This window comes from Rhinatrema bivittatum, chromosome 4 (genome assembly GCF_901001135.1).
Source record: "Rhinatrema bivittatum chromosome 4, aRhiBiv1.1, whole genome shotgun sequence".
Lineage (NCBI taxonomy): Eukaryota > Metazoa > Chordata > Amphibia > Gymnophiona > Rhinatrematidae > Rhinatrema > Rhinatrema bivittatum.
The window spans coordinates 276930808-276952833 of NC_042618.1; the positions used below are offsets into that span (position 1 = coordinate 276930808).

Below are 22026 nucleotides of genomic sequence, written 5' to 3' on the forward strand. Positions count from 1 at the left end.
AGCGAGCAATCAGGAACCACAGCAAATAATCCAACAGGGCAGGCAGCAGGCAGAATATCCAAGGCACAGTCCGGGTCGAGTCAGGAAGGCAGCAAAACAATAACCAGCGAAAGCTCAAAGGCAATCATGGCTGAAGCAAGAAACAGGAGAACTGCACTCCTTTAAATAGCTCAAATCTCCCGCGCAAAGGAACTCCGTCGGCGTCTGACGTCAGGGGGCGTGGCCAGGATCTGAATCGCGCGGAACTCCCCTCTCCTTCGCGCGATACCGGCGAAGCCAAAATGGAGGAGGATCCCCCCAGTACTATTGAACCCGCGCTGCCAATGTCGCTGAAGCTGCCTGAGTGCGCCCCGGACCCCAAACGGACCCTGCCTCGCGCCGTGCCGCTCCGGACCGCGTGAGTGCTGTAACACAGCGCTTATGGGCTGCCGTGAATCCCACATTGCGGGCGGCCCGAGAAGACCAGGGCTGCTGCAGAGCCCATCCTGCGGCGACCCGTGAAGAGGAGGCCCAGAGGTGAGAGAGAGGCTGAGGGCCTGTAGAGTGTGTATGTGTGCGTGTATGAGATGAGTTGAGAGATTGTGTGTGGGAGTGAGGACCTGAATGTTTGCAGAGACAGCATGTGAGAGCCTCTGTGTGTGTGAGAGAAACAGCATGTGACAGTGAGAGCCTGTGCTTGAGCAAGACAGCATGTGGGAGTGAGAGAGAGCATGTGTGTGTGTGTGAGTCAGACAGCATGTGCCAGTGAGAGACTGTGTGTATGAATGATTGTATGAGAGAGAGCATGTGAGAATGAGAACCTGACTGTGTGTTTGAGGGAAGAAGACAGATGGAAAGAAAAGAAATAGAAAAAAAAGACAATATAAAAGGAATTGGCAAAAAAACAAGAAAGGAAAGGTGGAAAAAGCCTGTGACCAACCGATTAGAAAACTAAGATCAGACAGCAAATGTAAAAAAAAAATAAATTACTTTTTACTGATTGGCACATGTAATCTTTGGGAATGTGCAAGAGTAGCACTTTCTCTATGCGGATCTCACAATGTTTGAGATCAGCATGGAGGAAGTGGAAGCCCACAGGGCCTGCACAGAGAAGGCAGCATAATGGGCTTCAGTGCCAGTAGCAGCAATCAGCACCTCCCCAATAGCCACGCGGCAGCAGTGACAGTGGCAGCAGCGGAATGAGAGAGGCTCTGAGGTTGCTGGCAAAAGAAAGAGAGGGGGTCTGCCTTTAGTGTGTGCATGTGTATGAATGGGAGTCTGCCTGGGGGTGTATGTGTATGAATGCATGGGTGCCTGCCTGAGGGTGTGTCTGTGTATGAGAATGAATAGGTGTCTTCCTGGGGTTTGTATGTGTGAGAATAGGTGCCTGCCTGTGTGTCGTGTATGTGTGTGTGAGAATGAATTGGTGCCTGCCTGGGGTCTGTGTGGGTAAGAATAAATGTGTGCATGCCTGGGGGTCTGTGTGGGTGAGAATAAATGTGTGCATACCTGGGGGATGGGGAGGGAGTGGTGTGAAAATGAATGGGAGCCTGCCTGGGGGTCAGTGTGAGAATGATTGGGAGCTTGCCTGGGTGTGTGTGTTTGTGTGTATGTGAGGGAGCCAGTGAGAGTGAGAGCATGAGTGTGTATGAGAAAAAGGGGAGTAAGAGTGTGTGTGTGGGGGGGGGTGTGGAGGAAGAGAGAGTGCCTTACAGCCTGAGAATGTGTCAGTGTCTGTGAGAGGTTGTGGTGGGTATGAGAGCATGAATGTGTATGTATGTGACAGTGTATGTGTGTGAGAGAATGGACATGTGAGTATGTGTGAGAGAGAGAGGATAACCTAATCCTCGACAATATCAGGGTGACTGGAAATCAAGAGTTCCCATGTATGTATATATTTTCTGTTTTGAAATATTTTATTGGTGTTTGGGAAATTGTAAAAAATGTATATGATTTTAATTAATAGAAATTCTATTTATCAGTAGTTTTAAAATATTCTTTTATTAGTATGGTTTTACTATTATAACTGATGCTTTATGTTTCTTGATTTTATTGTTTTATGAGGAATGGTGGTTCTGTTTTTCCATTGTTAATACACAGAGTCTGGTTTCTTGGGGTTTCCATTTCAGTTTTTTCTAATTTGTGCTCCTTTATTTTGTATTCTGTATTTGGTGAGTGTCTGTCTCTGCTCTTTGTGTGTGACCATGATGAGAGATTCTGCTAGCATGTAGTGTCTGTATAGGAATCTATAGCAATCGGGTTTGTTTTGTTTCCTCAGTAGGTGGTGTATTGGTATTCTAGGACCCAGTGTAATATTTACCCTTGCTTATTCACAGGTAGGGTTATTGTTGTTTGAGTCCTTGGTGTTATTACTGTTATATTATGATGGGATTGCAGTATAGATGTTGAGTGTCTTTTTTGCGGGGTTTTGTGTTAGTTCACAATGTGTCTGGCAGTGGAAGGTATTTGTGCTGCTGTTACTGTGAGGTGACACCAGAATTTGGAAATATCTTTTAGTATGATGAGCTGTAAGGGAAACATCCAAGCTCCATTGTTTGGGGGAATTTCAGTGGATGCACAGAGTTACAGAACTGGAGGTGCAGGATTTGTATTGACATTCTGTCCCTTCCTATATATTCCAGACTTCACTCTCATAGCCATATAGAATTAGTTGAATGAGGCTATCAAATAATTTTATAGTAGTTTTACTAGAAGTATGAAACTGGCCAGCTTTTTAAAAATTACGCAAAAGACCCTTTGGACTTTTTTATTAACACTTTTTTTTATAACCAATTTAAAGCAGGATCCAAGCTATAGAGGTGGGTGTGATGAAGAAATGTCATTTTGGCTTCCCCCCCCCAAAAAAAAAAAATTCTTCTGTCTAGAGAGGTCACTGATTTTCTGTGACCTTAAGCATTAGTACAAGAAGTATTATGGGGGGGATGCTGGGTGCGAACCATATGGGGCCACAAGCAGTGGCAAAGAGGAGTGGAGATTTGGCGGGCCGCAAGCAGTGCCCAACCTGCTCGTGACCCAAAAAACCACACAGTCAGCGGGCGTGATCGAGAATGAGGTAGGAGTGACAATATATGTGAGAACTTGGCCAAGGCTATGACCTCTCTCATTAATGGGCCTATGAGTCCTTGACTCCCTCTGAACCCAGAAATCCTAAGCATACATGCCTGCAAATGCAGAGGATGTACCATATGCTCAAAATGGAAAGGGAAATCAGCTAGTGCCAGACTAATGCCTGCATGGATGGGTACAAACATAGGCTCACTCCCCACAAATTATGTAGCCAAACATAGTGGCCATGAGACCGTACAGGAAGATGCAGGATGCTACCTACCCCAAACAGGATGGCAACACTGGGCTGAAAGGGGAGCCTGCCCCAAGACCAGGTCCTAAGATGAGCATAAATGTGGTCAGGCATTATGAATGCAATGCCCCTCCCTTTGCCATTGCTTCACCCCCTTCCCTCAGAGAGATAACTAAAACCTCACTCGGAAAGAAGCTGAGGCTTGCTGTGAAACCCCAAATAGCTCACTTGAATAAGAAGAAACCTCTCACCTGGCCTAACAATGGGCAATGAAGAGCAAAGCAGAGTCCTTCCACTAATGCAAGGGGGGCCCATACCATAAGTCACCTCATGCTGTATGTGGCACAGGTGGTCCAGGAAGGCAGGCAAAAGAAGGCAGGAGCCCGAGATCCAGTGGTATTTAAATCTTGTGCTGGCTCCACCCTCTCCCCTCCAACTCATATCATCACACTGGCCCTGCAGCCAATCCAGTGCCAGTAAAAATAGTGGCATGGGCTAATGATACCTGCACACCCTATGGCAGTCTATCACAGGGCACATCATCATCACCAGCCCACGCTGAAACAGGAAGGAGTCTCAGGCTTGCGCCAACCATATTCTTACATGGCCGGCACCATTGTGGACTTACACAGCCCCCTTCCCCTCCAAGAATTTGATCATCAAATTGGTGAGCTGGGCAGTCTCACCATGGATACACAGGTGCCCCATACTGGCAACAACTGTGCATTCATGTTAGGGAGCCATCCATTTCCATAAGTAAAATATTGCTTTACTCAAGGAAATGCCTTTGAATTGAAAATTACCCTTCAAGTGCAGCACAAGTTTTTCCTAATTCTAGTTTTGCCTACCAGACAGGAATTGTAACTCACTCCTGTATATAGAATAACATAACACAGTACCCCACAGCATCAATTTTCATGAATATGTCAATAAGGTCAATTGTTTTTTAGATTACAGGGATAATACAAGGAACCTGAATATATTTATGTTCTAAACAAAAGGTATCATGTCATAATGGACTATACTTATGGCATGCTTAAAGCCTTAGCATGGCAACAGCTACCACTAAAAATATCAGAAATTAAATGTAGCTAAGTCAACAGTATGATAGACCCTCTAGCAATATCCTACAAGAGAAAAAAAGCAGTGTTACCAGTGGATAAGATCATGGTGATTAGCATAGCACAGTTTAAAAGAGGTTTGGACAAATTCCTGGAAGAAAAGTCCATGACACAAGAGTAACCTGGTACATTAAAGAAAGATATTGGTATCCGAGGCAGTGAGTAACAGGAAATAGATCTGGGATTTTTATCCATTGCCTTTTGCAACTTTCCCATCGATATAATCGCTCTGTCTTCCATTTTTTTGGCAGGCTCTCTTTGTGTACCTCAGAGATGTAAAAACAGGGTTCCTGGCATAAAACAGCAGTACATCATCTCCTTTCTGTCTTCAGGGCTCCACTTAGTAGTAAATAAACCTCTCAGTTTTTTTCATTGCCTACCTTGGTTTATCATCTGCTGCAATTAATCCATGACAGTATCATCATAACCTATAGCTGTACCAGGGCTTTTATCTTCGCCTAAAGTTTCAGCACTATCACTACCACTACCATTAGCCCTAGTACTTCCACTAAAGGTGGGCACCTTTTTATCCTAGACAACGGTGGTCAAAGAGGATTGGTAAGTATAGCTTTCAGAAATTTTTGGACTTATAAAAGTTTGGTGAAAGGTGAAATTGAGGAATATATTCTTTAGAGTTTGTGTGTGTCTGAGGTAATAAGCAAGCCAGAGAGAGTTTTTTATTTATTTATTTATTTTTAAACTTTTATAGATCGTCGTATAAGTATGGGCCATCACACTGGTTTACAATAAGGCACCCAATGTCTGTCTTTCCCACCCACTCAACCCTTGATTTTTAGGCACGAGACACTTTCTCATTAAAAATCAATCAGGGTCTTATCTAAATCATACTATTGTACCAGCCCTTACTGAAAGTTTAATCATCCCTTTGTAGGACACTAGCTGATTAATTAGTAAATTCACCTGTAAATTTAAAGTACTCTCATTCCAACTCCCTTAGTATCCTAAACTTAACTAGGAACTCAATAAAACTAAGATGAAGGCAGCAGTCCAGCAGCAAGAGGGGGGCTTTCCAGTCTTTTGCATTGAGTGTCACATGTATGATTTTTACCCACCGGTGAGAGATTGTATGTGTGCACTCGGTGCAAAGAGCTCCTGGCTCTCAGGGAACAAGTCCAATCTCTGGAGGCTAGAGTAGCAGACTTGGAGGAGCTGAGGGAGACAGAGAGGTACATTGATGAGACCTTCAGGGACATAGTAGCCAAGTCCCAAATCCAGTCTGGCAGCCCCAGCGCTGCCTTGGATCAGCAAGGTCTCCCAGTAGGAGAACATCACGCTGGTGTAGCAGGAAGTGATCCTGTAGCAAGGACCTGCTCTCGCACTGAGGACAAGTCTCCCAGGGCTACTGCCCAGGAGGGAAGGGTTAGGCTGGCCATCATAGTTGGTGATTTAATTATTAGAAATGTAGATAGCAGGGTGGCTGGTGGACGTGAGGACCACCTGGTAACTTGCCTGCCTGGTGCAAAGGTGGCAGACCTCACGTATCACCTAGAGAGGAGTATAGACAGTGCTGGGGAGGAGCCGGCTGTCATGTACATGTGGGCACCAACAGCATAGGACAATGTGGGAGAGAGGTTCTGGAAGCCGAATTTAGATAGGAAGCTGAAATCCAGAACCTCCAGGGTGGCATTCTCTGAAATGCTTCCTGTTCCATGTGCAGATCTCCAGAGGCAGGCAGAGGTCCAGAGTTTCAATGCATGGATGAGACAATGGTACAGGGAAGAGGGATTCAGTTTTGCAAGGAACTGGGGAAACTTTTGGGGAAGGGGGAGACTTTTCAGACAGGATTGGCTCCACCTTAAGCAGAGTGGCACTAACTTTCAGAAAGGAGATAGAGCAGCTTTTAAACTAGAACAAGGGCGAAAGCCGACAGTCACTCAGCAGTGCATGGTTCGGAGAAATGTATCCTTGAAGGATACTAATGAGAGTTAGGGCATCCCAACAGAGAGGTTCCAATAAAAGCAAACGTGGTCCATGTGCCACTGCCTATATGTAAAAAATCACCGAAGCTAATGATTTCCGAATTATCCCTAACAACTGAAAAGCAGGTTGTTAATACAAACAAAAAAACACACTTTGAAATGTCTGTATGCCAATGCCAGAAGTCTAAGAAGTAAGATGGGAGGGTCAGAGTGTATAGCAGCAAATGATAAGATTGACATAATTGGCATCACAGAGACTTGGTAGAAGGAGGATAACCAATGGGACAGTGCTATATCAGGGTACAAATTATATCGCAACTTGGTGGGGGTGTGGCACTTTCTGTCCGGGAGGGTACAGAATCCAAAGGATAAAGATCATACAAGAGACTAAATGCTCAGTAGAATCTGTATGGGTAGAAATTCCATGTGTGTTAGGTAAGAGTATAGTGATAGGAGTAAACTACCGTCCACCTGGACAAAATGGTCAGACAGATGATGAAATACTAAAAGAAATCAGGAAAGCTAACCAATTTGGCAGTGCAATAATAATGGGAGATTTCAATTACCCCAATATTGATTGGGTAAATGTAACATCAGGACTTGCTAGAGACATAAAGATCCTGGATGTATTAAATGACTACTTCATGGAGCAATTGGTTCAGGAACCAACAAGAGAGGGAGCTAGTTTAGATTTAATTCTTAGTGGAAGCAGGATTTGGTGAGAGAGGTAACGGTGGTGGGGCCACTTAGCAACAGTGATCATAACATGATCAAATTTAAACTAATAACTAGAAGGGGAACAATAAGTAAATCGACAGCTTTAACACTAAACTTTCAAAAGGGAAACTTTGATAAAATGAGGAAAATAGTTAGAAAAAAACTGAAAGGTGCAGCTGCAAAGGTTAAAAGTGTTCATCAGGCATGGGCATTGTTTAAAAATACAATCCTAGAGGCGCAGTCCATATTTATTTATTTAGAGTCTTTTTTTATACCGAAATATAACATATTGCCTTCACTCCGGTTTACTTTATAAACAACTTAGTACATATAACACTTCCTTATGCTAACATATTGACAAGTTTACAAAAAAACTAGATACATTTCGGCTTCAGTTAAAAGATTATGAACAGGTATATAAGAATATAACATAAGTCGGTTATCAAGTTTGACTCTGGACGGTTGGTAGAACATGAAATATAATATAGATGTCTACTTTACACCGAAAGAGAGTTAATGAAACCATATGTATTTCACACATTAAGAAAGGTGGAAGGAAGGCAAAAGGATTATCGTCATGGTTAAAAGGTGAGGTGAAAGAGGCTATTTTAGCCAAAAAAATCCTTCAAAAATTGGAAGAAGGATCCATCTGAAGAAAATAGGATAAAACATAAGCATTGCCAAGTTAAGTGTAAAACATTGATAAGACAGGCGAAGAGAGAATTTGAAATGAAGTTGTCCATAAAGGCAAAAACTCATAATAAAAACGTTTTTAAATATATCTGAAGCAAGAAACCTGTGAGGGAGTCGGTTGGACCATTAGATGACCGAGGGATTAAAGGGGCTCTTAGGGAAGATAAGGCCATTGCAGAAAAACTAAATTAATTCTTTGATTCCGTGTTTACTAATGAGGATGTTGGGGAGATACCAGTTCTGGAGATGGTTTTCAGGGGTGATGAGTCAGACGAACTGAATGAAATCACTGTGAATCTGGAAGATATAGTAGGCCAGATTGACAAACTAAAGAGTAGCAAATCACCTGGACCGGATGGTATGCATCCTAGGGTACTGAAGGAACTCAAAAATGACATTTTTTATCTATTAGTTAAAATTTGTAACCTATCATTAAAATCATCCTTTGTAGCTGAAGACTGGAGGGTGGCCAATTTAACCCAAATATTTAAAAAAAGCTCCGGGGCGATCCGGGTAACTATAGACCAGTAAGCCTGACTTCAGTGCCGGGATAAATAGTGGAAACTATTCAAGATCAAAATTGTAGAGCATATATAGAAAGACATGGTTTAATGGAACACAGTCAACATGGATTTACTCAAGAGAAGTCTTGCCTAACAAATGTGCTTCATTTTTTGAAGGGGTTAATAAACATGTGGATAAAGGTGAACCGGTAGATGTAGTGTATTTGAATTTTCAGAAGACGTTTGACAAAGTGCCTCATGAGAGGCTTCTAAGAAAAATAAAAAGTCATGGGATAGGAGGTGATGTCCTTTCGTGGATTACAAACTGGTTAAAAGACAGGAAACAGAGAGTAGGATTAAATAGTCAATTTCCTCAGTGGAAAAGGGTAAACAGTGGAGTGCCTCAGGGATCTGTACTTGGACTGGTGCTTTTCAATATATATATATATATATATATATATATAAATGATCTGGAAAGGAATACGACTAGTGAGGTTATCAAATTTGCGGATGATAAAAAATTATTCAAAGTAGTTAAATCACAAGCGGATTGTGATACATTACAGGAGTATCTTGTAAGACTGGAAGACTGGGCATGCAAGGTGTTGCGTATAAGGAAAATAACCCTTGCTTTAGTTTACATGATGTTAGGTTCCATATTAGGAGCTACCACCCAGGAAAAAGATCTAGGCATCATAGTGGATAATTCTTTAACATCGTACGGCTCAGTGTGCTGCAGCAGTCAAAAAAAGCAAATAGAATGTTAGGAATTATTAGGAAGGGAATGGTTAATAAAATGGAAAATGTCATAATGCCCCTATATCGCTCCATGGTGAGACCGCACCTTGAATTCTGTGTACAATTCTGGTCGCCGCATCTCAAAAAAGATATAATTGCGATGGAGAAGGTACAGAGAAGAGCAAGGCAAAATGATAAAGGGGATGGATCAGCTCCCCTATGAGGAAGGCTGAAGAGGTTAGGGCTGTTCAGCTTGGAGAATAGACAGCTGAGGGGGATATGATAGAGGTCTTTAAGATTGTTAGTGTTTCGTGGTAGTTGTGGGTGGATCCTTGGGCCGGTGGCAGATGACCACGCCCCCGGGGGAAGTTCCCAAGAGGGACCACCGGTCAGGCTCAGAGTATGGAGACAGAGACACACTAGTTCTTTTATTAAACAGTATATGGAACCACCAGAGGTGGCAGTAGTGAGCTGGAAGTGCCCGGCTGGGCTGTAGTCCCTCAGATAGTGGAACAGCGATCCTGGATAACTGAGCTGTAGAGAAACTGAATATAGTGAGTAGGCAGAGTATGCAGAGTTCAGGAACAGAACAATTGATGGTAACACTCACACAATAGTCTCTTAGAAGCAAGCCCAGGATCTGGAATGAAGTAGGCCCTCAAGGAGCGAGTACCTACTCTCTGAGAGAATGATGGTAAACCCAATGGTGTTTTAGGCAGCGATGATTCCTGGCAGAAGGTGGTATTCAGTAGCAAGTCCGGGAACGAGGGCCCTCAGGAGTGAGTACCGATTCCAGAACTTCGATCTGAAAGCAAAGAGAAAGCGAGGCCCCCGAGGAGCCGGTACCCCTGGTAAGTCCAAGGAGGCAGGAGTAGCAAGGGTATGCGAGAGCGAATCCCATCCGCCGATACCTGGATAAAAGCCCAGTAAACCTTTCCTAACTCAATTCGTTAGCGATTTCAGAGACCTTAAATAACCGGTGAGGATGACATCACTTTCAGGGGACGCCCCTGAGGTTCGTGTCACTTGCTGGTACTTGAGTTGGGTGCCGCGCTGCGCGCACGCCCTTAGGCTAATAGAAACATGGCGGCGTGCAGCATCCAGATGGTCCGGGGATGCCGGAAGGGAACGGCAAGATGAGGCTGCGGCAGCCAAACTTCCAACAGGCAAAGAGGGAGTCACCAAAGAGGTAAGGTGGGTGTAGTGGAGACGTCGGGCAGCAACGGTCATAACAAAGATCATGGAGGTCTTGAACGAGTAGATGTGAATCGGTTATTTTACACTTTCGAATAATAGAAGGACTAGAGGGCATTCCATGCAGTTAGGAAGTAGCACATTTAAAACTAATCGGAGAAAATTCTTTTTCACTCAACAAACATTAAAGCTCTGGAATTTGTTGCCTGAGGATGTGGTTAGTGCAGTTAGTGTAGCTGGGTTCAAAAAAGGTTTGGATAAGTTCTTGGAGGAGAAGTCCATTAACTGCTATTAATCAAGTTTACTTAGGGAATAGCCACTGCTATTAATTGCATCAGTAGCATGGGATCTTCTTAGTGTTTGGGTAATTGCCAGGTTCTTGTGGCCTGGTTTGGCCTCTGTTGGAAACAGGATGCTGGGCTTGATGACCCTTGGTCTGACTCAGCATGGCAATTTCTTATGTTCTTAGGGGCAGATTTTATAAATCTGTGCAACACGCGTACTTTTGTTCGCGCACCAGGCGCGAACAAAGTAAACGGGATTTTAATAGATACGTGCGTAGCCGCGTGTATCCATTAAAATCTGGGGTCGGCGCGCGCAAGGCTGCCAAAATCGGCAGCCTGCGCGCGCCGAGCCGCACAGCCTGCCTCCATTCCCCGGCCTCGGAGGGAACTTTCCTTCCAGCCCCCCCCCCCCAACACCTTCCCTTCCCTTACCTAACCCACCCCCGGGCCCTATCTAAACCCCCCCCCCACCTTTGTCGGCAAAGTTACTCCTGCTGGAGGAGGCGTAACTTTGCGCGTGCGGGCTGGCTGCCTCGCTCCATGTTCCGATCCGGGGGCTGGTCCGGAGGCCGCGGCCACGCCCCCGGAACACACCCAGACCGAAACCACGTCCACGGCGCCGCCCCCGAAACGCCACGTCACTCGCGACATGCCCCCAAAACGCCATGTCACTCCCGGCACGCCCCCGACACGCCCCCGACACGCCCCTCCATGCAAACCCCGGGACTTACGCGCATCCCAGGGCTTGTTGCGCGCCACCGAGCCTATGCAAAATAGGCTCGGCGCGCGCAGGGGGGGTTTGGGGTAGGTTTTCGGGGGTACGCCCGTATCTTACAACGCGTACCCCTTTGAAATCTACCCCTTAATGTGCAGTCACTATGAATTTTCTTTTTGCTTCCTATCACATATCAATATTAATAGTCACCTAGCTAAAATTTAGTTTAGGTGTTATGCAACAGGGTCACCATATGAAGGTACTTAGCAAGACTTAGGGCTAGATTTTCTATCATCACTCAGCTCTGTGAATCGTGTGGTACCAGGGGGCGCGGGGTGAAGCGGGGAGCAGGCCTGCGAAAGCCGGCAGCGATCGCACCACCGCGTGCTTATTGCTGCTGGCTTTGCAAACCATAGCAACCACCGTGAAAGGTGGTGGTATTGGGCTCGTTATTGCGATAAGGGTCCTTACCTTTTCGTCGACAGAGATGTCTTCGTGGCGTCCGCCCCGGTGCCGCCCCGACTCCTCTCTTTCCAATGCGGACGCCGCCCAGAACCCGCCGCGATACCTTTAGAAAATGACCCCCTTAGTGAGAGATACTCCATTTACTCCATCTGATTATTCTCTTGCAGTTGGGTGCTGCAGGCAGGATAGTGGACCCTTGGGCCGGTCTACCCAGAGTGACCGGGTAGGCCGGGAGGCAGAGCCACAGGCTGGCGGTGTTCACCCGGGAACCAGGAGCCCCCCAGGAGGAGCCCGTAGGGTCCTGGAACCTTGGGACTTGGGATATCAGCTCAGAGTCAATTAGCAGATAAAGCCTGGGCAGGGAGTGTAGTAAGAAAAGTCCAAAGAGTGAAGGATAGTCTCTAGGCCGGCAGTGCAGGTCGAGGGCCAGCTGATGACAGGACAGCGGGTGGCGGCGATACCTGTAGTAAGCCGGACTGTGAGGCAGGGTTCGTAGAATACTGGACCGGGAACAGGCTGAAGGCTGAGGTAGAATCGATAGCAGACTGTGGACTGGACCAGGCTATAGACTGCATGGAGTCTGTAGCTGGCTGAGACCTGGAGCAGGCTGTAGCCTGGAATGGAGTCTGTAGCTGGCTGGATTGAAGCAGGCTGTAGACTGGAACGGAGTCTGTAGCTGGCTGTGAACTGGAGCAGAGCTGTAGACTGGAATGGAGTCTGTAGCTGGCTGTGAACTGAAGCAGGCTGAAGCGGAACCAGGAACGGACCAAAGTCAGAGGCAGGCGGCAGGCTGAAGCGAAGTCAGGAACGGGGCCAAGGTCGGAGGCAGGTGGCAGGCTGAAGCGAAGTCAGGAACGGACCCAAGGTCAGAGGCAGGCGGCAGGCTGAAGCGAAGTCAAGGCAATCCAAAGGTCAGTCAGGAACGAGGAACAGACGAAGCGCAACTCAGAACTACTAGGCAGTAGTGAACCTCGTTGCAAGGCAAAGAGAAGGCGTCCGGACACCGGTTATATCAGGCTTAGGGCATGGCGTCATTAGCACAGGCGGGGCCAGACTTCCAGGAGCTGTGCGCACATAGTGTGCGTCCTCACGCGCGCGAGGCAGCGGGGAGACGGGCAAGCAATGGCGGGCCCGCCACGAGGAACCGAGCAGAGCCGTAGGCGTCCCGGCATGGGGAACGCGGTGTTTTCCAGCAGCGGAGGTGAGCCCTGTTCAGAGCTAAAGAAGGGGAAGCGGGGGCGACAGAGAGAACAGAGTCAGAAGGGTGAGGAGAAATCCCGGCCCGTGCAATTACCTGCAGCTGAATTTCCTGCCCGACGGAGCTTTCGCCGGACTGCCAGCTCCCTGTGAGCTTGGGCGCGCCATTGACGTCATCGAGGGGAGGGACCGGTAGGGCTAAAACCGGCCCCCCCTGCGGCGCTTAGACGGGCGACAGAGAGAACAGAGTCAGAAGGGTGAGGAGAAATCCCGGCCCGTGCAATTACCTGCAGCTGAATTTCCTGCCCGACGGAGCTTTCACCGGACTGCCAGCTCCCTGTGAGCTTGGGCGCGCCATTGACGTCATCGAGGGGAGGGACCGGTAGGGCTAAAACCGGCCCCCCCTGCGGCGCGCAGTCGTCGCCGGCGCGCTGCCGAAGCCGCGCGCGCCAAAGGGGCGCGCGGCTTTGTCCCAGATCTTCAGGAAGTTTTGAAAATTCAAAAATTCAACAACTTTTCCTCAGAACTGTAAGTGTTTTCTCTCCCCTTCTGACTAAATAACTTTCTTAGCCTCGTTCGGAGATCCTAGTTGTACCACCTGGGTTTTGAGGGAATTTGAATATTTTCCTAAACCAATATGCCGCACACCAAGAGAAAGGGCAGACTTCGCCCAGAGACCCCGACTGGTCTAAATTCTCCCTTATCTCAACCATTGATTGAAAACTTCCTCAAAACATTAAATGCGGTAACACCGGGAGGCAGTTCCGTTTTGGTGGTTGACCAGGAGCAGGTTCAATCACCTCAGGATCAAAATCAGATCTCATTGAGCCCCGGAGCCCCTATGACTCCAGATCCGCCTAACCTGACACACTACTCAAATCCAGAGACGACAGATCCTACCAAAGATGTGGTTCTGCCGTCTAACTTCGGGGAGGACTTGGGGGATGATGTTAGAGTTCAAAGAGGAAATCTTGGGATCTCCCCACTGGTTGAAGTAGGGAGGAGCAGTGGGGGGGATTTTTTACCCCAAAGTCCCTCAACATCAACACCGATTAGCGATAAAGGAGGGGCAGTTATTCCATCCATGAGAATGGATAACAGCCCGCAATCTGGCAAGGTTTTACCTAGGAAGGAAAGCTCTGAGGGGAAAGATTTACATGCGGTTACGTTAGAAAATATAATGGGAGTACTAATGGATTTGAAAGCTTCAATGAACAACTTAGAAATTAAAATGTCTGAAGTACAAGCTCAAGGGAAAGTAATTGAAGATAGATTAAAGAAACATTCTGAGAGAATTGAAAATTCTGAAACAACATTAAAACAGATACAGCAAGTACAGATAGGATTAATAAAAGGTGAAACAGCTAATTCAAGAAGAATAGAATTAATAGAAAATAATCTCCGGTATAATAATGTTAGAATATTGAATTTTCCTTCTGTAAAATGTATTTCCCCTATGGAACAATTTAAAAGATTTTTGAAAGAAAATCTACAGTTTTCCCAGGAAAAAATTCCACCAATAGAAAAAATCTTTTTTATTGAAAGTAAAAAGAAGGAAAAATCAAATTCTATTAGTCCATCGATGCATTTAGAAAATCTAACAAATTTTCTAGAGGAAACTATGGGAGAACAAATTGATTCAAGGGGAACGTTGTGCGTAAGGTTTTCAAGAATGGAAGATAGGGACAATATCTTGAAATTATTTTTGAAAAATCGAGACAAATTGTACTTAAAAGAAAAAATGTGGATGTACCCAGACATCACACGATGTACTCAATTAAGGAGGAAAGGTTTTCTGCAGATGGGCTCCGAAGTTAAAAGCTTGGGAGCCCAGATGACAGTTTATTTTCCTTGCAAATGTGTGTTAAAATTACTAGGTGTAAGGTATGTTTTTCTAGAACCCTCAGAGCTTAAAAAATTCCTGGAGGCTAAATCATCTAATAAACCTGCCTAGATTGGTCATAGATAAATAAAAAGCAAATAGCATTTATATCCCAGGTAATAATTTATAACTCCTTTTTTTATAATTGCTTCAGATAATTCTATGTATCTAGGACCTCTAGATTCCTTATAAATGGCTTATATAATTGTTAGAATTAGTAAATGAAGATATTTAAGTTTGATTGATTACTTATTATATATAGCCTTTTCAATGACATGTGTATATGCTGTCTATAATATGTAAAATTGCATAAAAAAAAAAAAAAAAAAGAAGGGGAAGCGGTGGAGACCGCAACAGTACCCCCCCCACCTTTACGGCCCCTCTTGAGAGGACCTGGTTTTCCTGGATGGTCCTGATGGAACTGTTGCAAAAGGCTCTTGTCAAGGATATTGCGGCTGGGTTCCCAGGTGTTATCTTCATCTCCGCAGCCCTCCCACACCAGTAGGTATTCCCATCTACGGTTGTGGAAGCGGACGTCAAGAACCTCTCGCACTTGATACGTGGGGTCATCGTCGATGGCAGTAGCCGTAGGATCCGGAGGCGTACGATGAAACCGAGAGAGGACCACAGGCTTAAGCAGGGACACATGAAAGACATTGTGGATTCGGAGAGAAGAAGGTAGTCTCAGCCGATATGATACCAGACCCACTCGCTCAGCAACCCGAAATGGCCCACAGAACTTGGGTACGAATCTCCGTGATGGGAGCCGGAGGTGGATGTTCTTGGTGCTGAGTCAGACTCGATCCCCGGGCTGGTAGGTAGGAGCTGGTCGTCAGTGGCGGTCGGCCGCTTGCTTGGCGGACACGGCCGAGCGGTGTAGCTGTTTCTGAGTCATGTGCCACAATGTCTGTAGTTGCCGAGCCGTTATCTGAACGGCCGGTGAGGCGCTGGGGGCCTCCAGCGGCAGTGGAGGTCTCAGCGGTTTCCCGTAAACCAGTTGGAATGGGGATTTGCCGGTAGCAGCGTGAACTTGATTGTTGTATGCGAACTCGGCCCATGGCAATAGTTCAGACCAATTGTCCTGTCTCTCGTTGATGAAGGCCCGAACATAAGCCTTCAGTGTCTGATTCATTCTCTCGGTCTGTCCGTTGCTCTGCGGGTGGAAGGCTGTAGAGAAACTGAGCTTTACCTTAAAGCATCTGCAGAGGGCTCTCCAATAGCGGGCAACGAACTGGGGACCCCTGTCTGAGACTATGTCTTGAGGAAGACCATGTAGCCTGAAGACATGCTGGATAAAGAGGCGGGCCAGTTCAGGCGCTGAAGGAAGTTTCGGCAGAGGAACTAGGTGCACCATTTTTGAGAAACTGTCAACGGTGACCCAGATGACCGTATATCCACAAGACGGGGGTAAGTCCACCACGAAGTCCGTGGCTATGTGGGTCCATGGTTCGGTGGGGACCGGTAATGGCTGTAGAAGGCCACAAGGAAACCCAGGACTGGGCTTCTGGCGTGCGCAGGTGGGGCAGGAACTTACATAGGAAAGGACATCCCGCCGGATGTTGGGCCACCAATAGAACCGATTGACCAGTTCTAAGGTCCTTTCGCGTCCAGCGTGTCCTCCTATGAGGGAGTCATGAGCCCAGCGTAAGGCAGTTAGTCGATCCCGGTGGGGAAGTACAGTCCTCTCCTGGGAGAGGACTGTTAACGCAGACAGGGGGACTTTAGTCAGGTCCAGGATAAATCGAGGAGGCTCTTGATCCTCCTCGGCGCATGAAGTGCGAGAAAGGGCATCCGCTCGGAGGTTCTTGGCTGCTGGGCGATATTGTAGAACAAAGTCAAAACGACTGAAAAACAAAGCCCAGCGGGCTTGACGGGGGTTCAGTCGTTGAGCCTGTGACAGGAACTCTAGGTTCTTGTGATCTGTGTATACGGTAGTGGTATGCTGGGATCCCTCGAGCCATTGCCTCCACTCTTCGAAAGCGAGCTTTATCGCTAGGAGCTCCTTGTCCCCGATGGAGTAATTGCTCTCGGCTGGAGAAAACTTCCTGGAGAAGTAAGAGCAGGGAAGGAGCTGGCCAGAGTCGGAGTGTTGGCTGAGAACCGCCCCAACCGCGATACTGGAGGCGTCGACCTCCACGATGAATGGTCTGGAGGGGTCCGGATGCCGGAGGCAAACATCAGAGAGAAATACCTCTTTGAGGTCGGAGAAGGCTGCCACCGCAGCGTCAGGCCAGTTCTTGGTGTCAGCTCCCTTGCGGGTCAGAGCCGTGAGCGGAGCCACTCAGTGCGAGTAACGCGGGATAAAGTGTCTATAAAAATTAGCGAAGCCCAGAAACCACTGGAGGGCCTTGAGTCCCGTGGGTTGGGGCCACTTAGTAATGGCCGCTACTTTCTCTGGGTCCATGCGGAAGCCGGTAGAGGAGATGATGTAGCCCAAGAAGGGCAGAGACTCATCCTCGAAGATACACTTCTCTAGCTTGGCATACAAGTGGTTGTCTCGGAGGACCTGAAGAACCTGCGTGACGTGATGGCGATGGGAGTCCACATCTTTAGAAAAGATGAGCACGACGTCCAGGTAGACTATGACATGTGAATGGAGCATGTCTCGGAGAACCTCGTTCATGAGGTGTTGAAAGACAGCGGGGGCATTGCAGAGCCCAAAGGGCATCACCAGGTACTCGTAATGCCCGACCCTGGTGTTGAACGCCGTCTTCCATTCGTCCCCTGGGCGTATGCGGACGAGGTTATAGGCCCCTCTGAGATCCAGCTTCGTGAAGATACGGGCACCCTGGAGGCGATCCAGAAGCTCTGGGATGAGCGGGAGAGGATACCGATCCCGCTTGGTGATGGCGTTCAGGCCGCGGTAATTGATACACGGCCGGAGGGAGCCATCCTTCTTGGCCACAAAGAAGAATCCGGCGCCAGCCGGTGAGCGAGATGGGCGGATGAACCCCTTGGCTAGGTTCTCCGTGATATACTGGGACATCGCCCTTGTCTCAGGAAGTGACAAAGGATACACTCGGCCACGAGGAGGCGTGGTGCCCGGCAGAAGATCGATGGGACAATCAAACGGCCGGTGCTGGGGAAGGATCTCCGCCATCTCCTTGGAGAAGACATCTTGAAAGCCTTGGTACGGTTCAGGGAGAAGGTGCAAAGAGCAGAGGTGCAGAGGCCTAGGCGGACGTGGGAGGTGTAGACAGCGTTCAAAACAGGCAGGACCCCAACGGACCAGCTGGAAGTCATCCCATTGGATCACGGGAGAATGCTGACGTAACCAAGGGAGTCCCAACACTAGCGGGTGCACCGCTCGTTCTAGGACGAGCAAGGAGATCTCCTCAGAGTGGAACAGTCCTGTTTGCAGAGTCACTGGGGCTGTGGAGCAAGTGATAACCCCTGGGAGCAAGGTCCCTCGGATTGAGGAGATCCGTAGAGGAGGAACCTTCTGTAGTGTAGGCAGGGCAAGTTGGGTCACCAGATCGGCCACAATAAAGTTCCCTTCAGCTCCGGAATCAATGAAGGTACGAATCTGGATCTCCCCACCAGGGTATTTCAGGGTTACTGGTAGCGTGCAGAGAGGAGCTGATCCAGTAGCGCCTAGGTGTAGCTCCTCAGTGTAACCTAGGCACGAGCGTTTCCCGGACGCTCTGGGCATGAAGAAAAAAATGTTCTTTGCCCCCACAATAGAGGCAGAGGCCTAGAGAGCGCCGTCTCCTCCTTTCTTCCGGGGTGAGTGGAGACCGGCCCAGTTGCATAGGTTCCCCAGTGGGCATAGCAGAAGGAAGAACCTTGGGAGCCGGTGTTCTGGCGGAGGCAGAGGCTCTGCGACCCGAGCGAGTCTCTCTATCCCGCTGCTGGAAACAGCGATCCACTCTACCGGCAATGTCCATTAGATCATTTAAATCCTCAGGAAGCCTGCCAGTTCATCTTTGATTCGGCCTGCCAAGCCCTCGAGGAAAATCCCCTTAAGGCAATCATCCTGCCAAGCGAGTTCCATGGCCAGGGTTCGGAAGTCTATAATATAGTCAGACACCGGGTGTGTCCCTTGTCGAAGGTGTAGGAGCTCTGAGGCCGCGGTGGATCGGCGTGCTGGGTCATCAAAGGCAAGGCAGAAGTTAAGGAGGAAGTCTTGTAGGTTCTGTAGCAGAGGGTCAGAACGTTCCCACAAGGGTGAAGCCGAGTCGAGGGCCTTGCCATCCAGCAAGGAGAAGATAAAGGCTACCTTGGCTGCATCTGAGGGAAATTGGGATGGCAGCAAGGTGAAGCGCACTTGACACTGGTTCAGGAAACCACGACATGCCTTGCTGTCCCCGGCGTACCCGGTAGGCGTGGGCAGCTGAGAACTGGAAGTAGAGGCAGGTGCTAGAGGCAACCGCCGAGTGGAAACCTCAAGGCGAGAGACCAACTGTTCCATCGTGGCAGCGAGAGAATCAATGCAGTGTTGTTGTTGCTGGAGACATTGAGCCATTCCCGGAATGGCCTGTAGGCTTGGAGTCTCCGCCGAGTCCATGGCCTTGCAAACTGTTGCAGTTGGGTGCTGCAGGCAGGATAGTGGACCCTTGGGCCGGTCTACCCAGAGTGACCGGGTAGGCCGGGAGGCGGAGCCACAGGCTGGCGGTGTTCACCCGGGAACCAGGAGCCCCCCAGGAGGAGCCCGTAGGGTCCTGGAACCTTGGGACTTGGGATATCAGCTCAGAGTCAATTAGCAGATAAAGCCTGGGCAGGGAGTGTAGTAAGAAAAGTCCAAAGAGTGAAGGATAGTCTCTAGGCCGGCAGTGCAGGTCGAGGGCCAGCTGATGACAGGACAGCGGGTGGCGGCGATATCTGTAGTAAGCCGGACTGTGAGGCAGGGTTCGTAGAATACTGGACCGGGAACAGGCTGAAGGCTGAGGTAGAATCGATAGCAGACTGTGGACTGGACCAGGCTGTAGACTGGAACGGAGTCTGTAGCTGGCTGAGTACTGGAGCAGGCTGTAGCCTGGAATGGAGTCTGTAGCTGGCTGTGGATTGAAGCAGGCTGTAGACTGGAACGGAGTCTGTAGCTGGCTGTGAACTGGAGCAGGCTGTAGACTGGAATGGAGTCTGTAGCTGGCTGTGAACTGAAGCAGGCTGAAGCGGAACCAGGAACGGACCAAAGTCAGAGGCAGGCGGCAGGCTGAAGCGAAGTCAGGAACGGGCCAAGGTCGGAGGCAGGCGGCAGGCTGAAGCGAAGTCAGGAACGGACCAAGGTCAGAGGCAGGCGGCAGGCTGAAGCGAAGTCTAGGCAATCCAAAGGTCAGTCAAGAACGAGGAACAGACAAAGCGCAACTCAGAACTACTAGGCAGTAGTGAACCTCGTTGCAAGGCAAAGAGAAGGCGTCCGGACGCCGGTTATATCAGGCTTAGGGCGTGGCGTCATTAGCACAGGCGGGGCCAGACTTCCGAGAGCTGTGCGCACATAGTGTGCATCCTCACGCGCGCGCTAGGCAGCGGGGAGACGGGCAAGCAATGGCGGCCGCCACGAGGAACCAGCAGAGCCGTAGGCGTCCCGGGCATGCGGAACGCGGCGTTTCCAGCAGCGGAGGTGAGCCCTGTTCAGAGCTAAAGAAGGGGAAGCGGTGGAGACCGCAACACTTACCCCTAGAACTGTAGATCTTCTTTATGGAATCTGCCAGGTGCTTGCAACCGGAATTGGCTACTGTTGGCAATTCTTATTTTATATACCTTGTCTGGATTAAACAAGTTCTGTTGCAGGTATTTTCCCTTTATCACCATTATTATCATAGTGCAGGTGCAACATAACCTAAAAGCTGTTGGGGGGAACTTTAATCAGAATACCCTTTTTCTTCCTTTTCCCATGTGCACACTTTGCATACATCCCTCCAAAAAATAAGAGAATGATTAAAATTGTCTCAATGGAAAATAGCAAACAGATTCCAACTATAACACTGCTACTGTATCATTTTTTGGCCAAATAAAAACTAAAAATGGCAATTAAAAAAAAAAATAGAAAAATTGTTCTATTTCCTTTCAGCTTCTCCTACCTCAATTACCACATATGAAACTTGCCAGACTTATGAACGACCTATAGCATTCACTTCAAGATCACGGAAACTGTGGATTCAGTTTAAATCCAATGAAGGAAATAGTGGCAAGGGATTTCAAGTACCCTATGTGACATACGATGGTAAGATTGTACATAATTTTCATCACTGATTTAGTTATATGAATATTTTGAGACATGTTTCTAATACTGTTACACACATCAGATTTTAGAGCATAATTATACATGTATGAATTGTACAGATTAATATTGTCATAGCAGATTGATTCTAGGGTATAACCCATGTTTTAAGTGGCAGGTAATGTGCATTATCTACCAGTTCTAACATGGGGTTACATCTTGCTTTAATGTGGGATGTACAAAGTTAATGATATGCAAAACATAATGGTATTAAAATGGCCTCATTAAATTAAATACAACCGTTTTAATGCCAATGTGTTTTTAACTGGCTCTGAGAAATGTAGTCAATTAATGTAGGCTACAGGGAACCTAGCAGGAAGAAGAGGGAGCAGTCCATTAATGCAGAAACTCTCTGATCTCCCTTGCCTGTCATTTCTCCCCATGAAAGATAAACAGAAGGACCTCCTGTTCCATAATTCCCAAATCCCCCAACCCAAAAAAAAACCTGAAGTCTGGTCTCTTCATGCCTCTCATTCCCAGACCCCCCAAAATGGGGAGAGGGGTTAGTGGCACATGTTAATATATCCCACATAAGCCAGGAAAGTTAATTACACTTCCTGTAGCATCCCTAGACCCAGTCACCCTGGGAAGCAAAAGCTAGTCCCAAGAATCAAGCACAGGTACTTCACATAGCAGTGCACAACATTTGCCACTAGGCTGCCTGTGAATGGAGCATTCTTGTCTTTAATATGTTAAATGGATTATTTTCTGCTAAGATTATCAATTAACAGACACAATTTTTTTCTGATTCACAATGTCCCTCAGCAACTGCCACAGCTATGAAACTGCAAATAGATTTTATTTCTTGTCTTTACAGAGGATTATCAACAATTAATAGAAGATATAGTTCGAGATGGAAGGTTATATGCCTCAGAAAACCATCAAGAAATTCTAAAAGTAAGTGCACTTTGTTTAATGTTGCCAATGATTATAGATTATAGAACATCCATTGCTGTAACTTTAAGAAGCAAGAGAGCTTATTTATATAGATTACAGTAAAACAAAAAAGGTGAGGCAATATAAAAAAAAACAACCCAATTTTAAAATATGAAATTAGTC

The 22026-nt window shown here is 47.5% G+C and overlaps 1 protein-coding gene across 1 annotated transcript in view; it reads left to right on the forward strand.

Moving 5' to 3' along the window:
• Positions 1-22026, forward strand: part of SCUBE1 (signal peptide, CUB domain and EGF like domain containing 1) — a 1434630-nt gene that overhangs the window by 1359938 nt on the left and 52666 nt on the right. Inside the window, exons 21-22 of the mRNA XM_029600135.1 lie at positions 20758-20910; positions 21785-21864. Coding sequence (XP_029455995.1) covers positions 20758-20910; positions 21785-21864 — 233 coding nt within the window. The remainder of the gene's footprint in view (positions 1-20757; positions 20911-21784; positions 21865-22026) is intronic.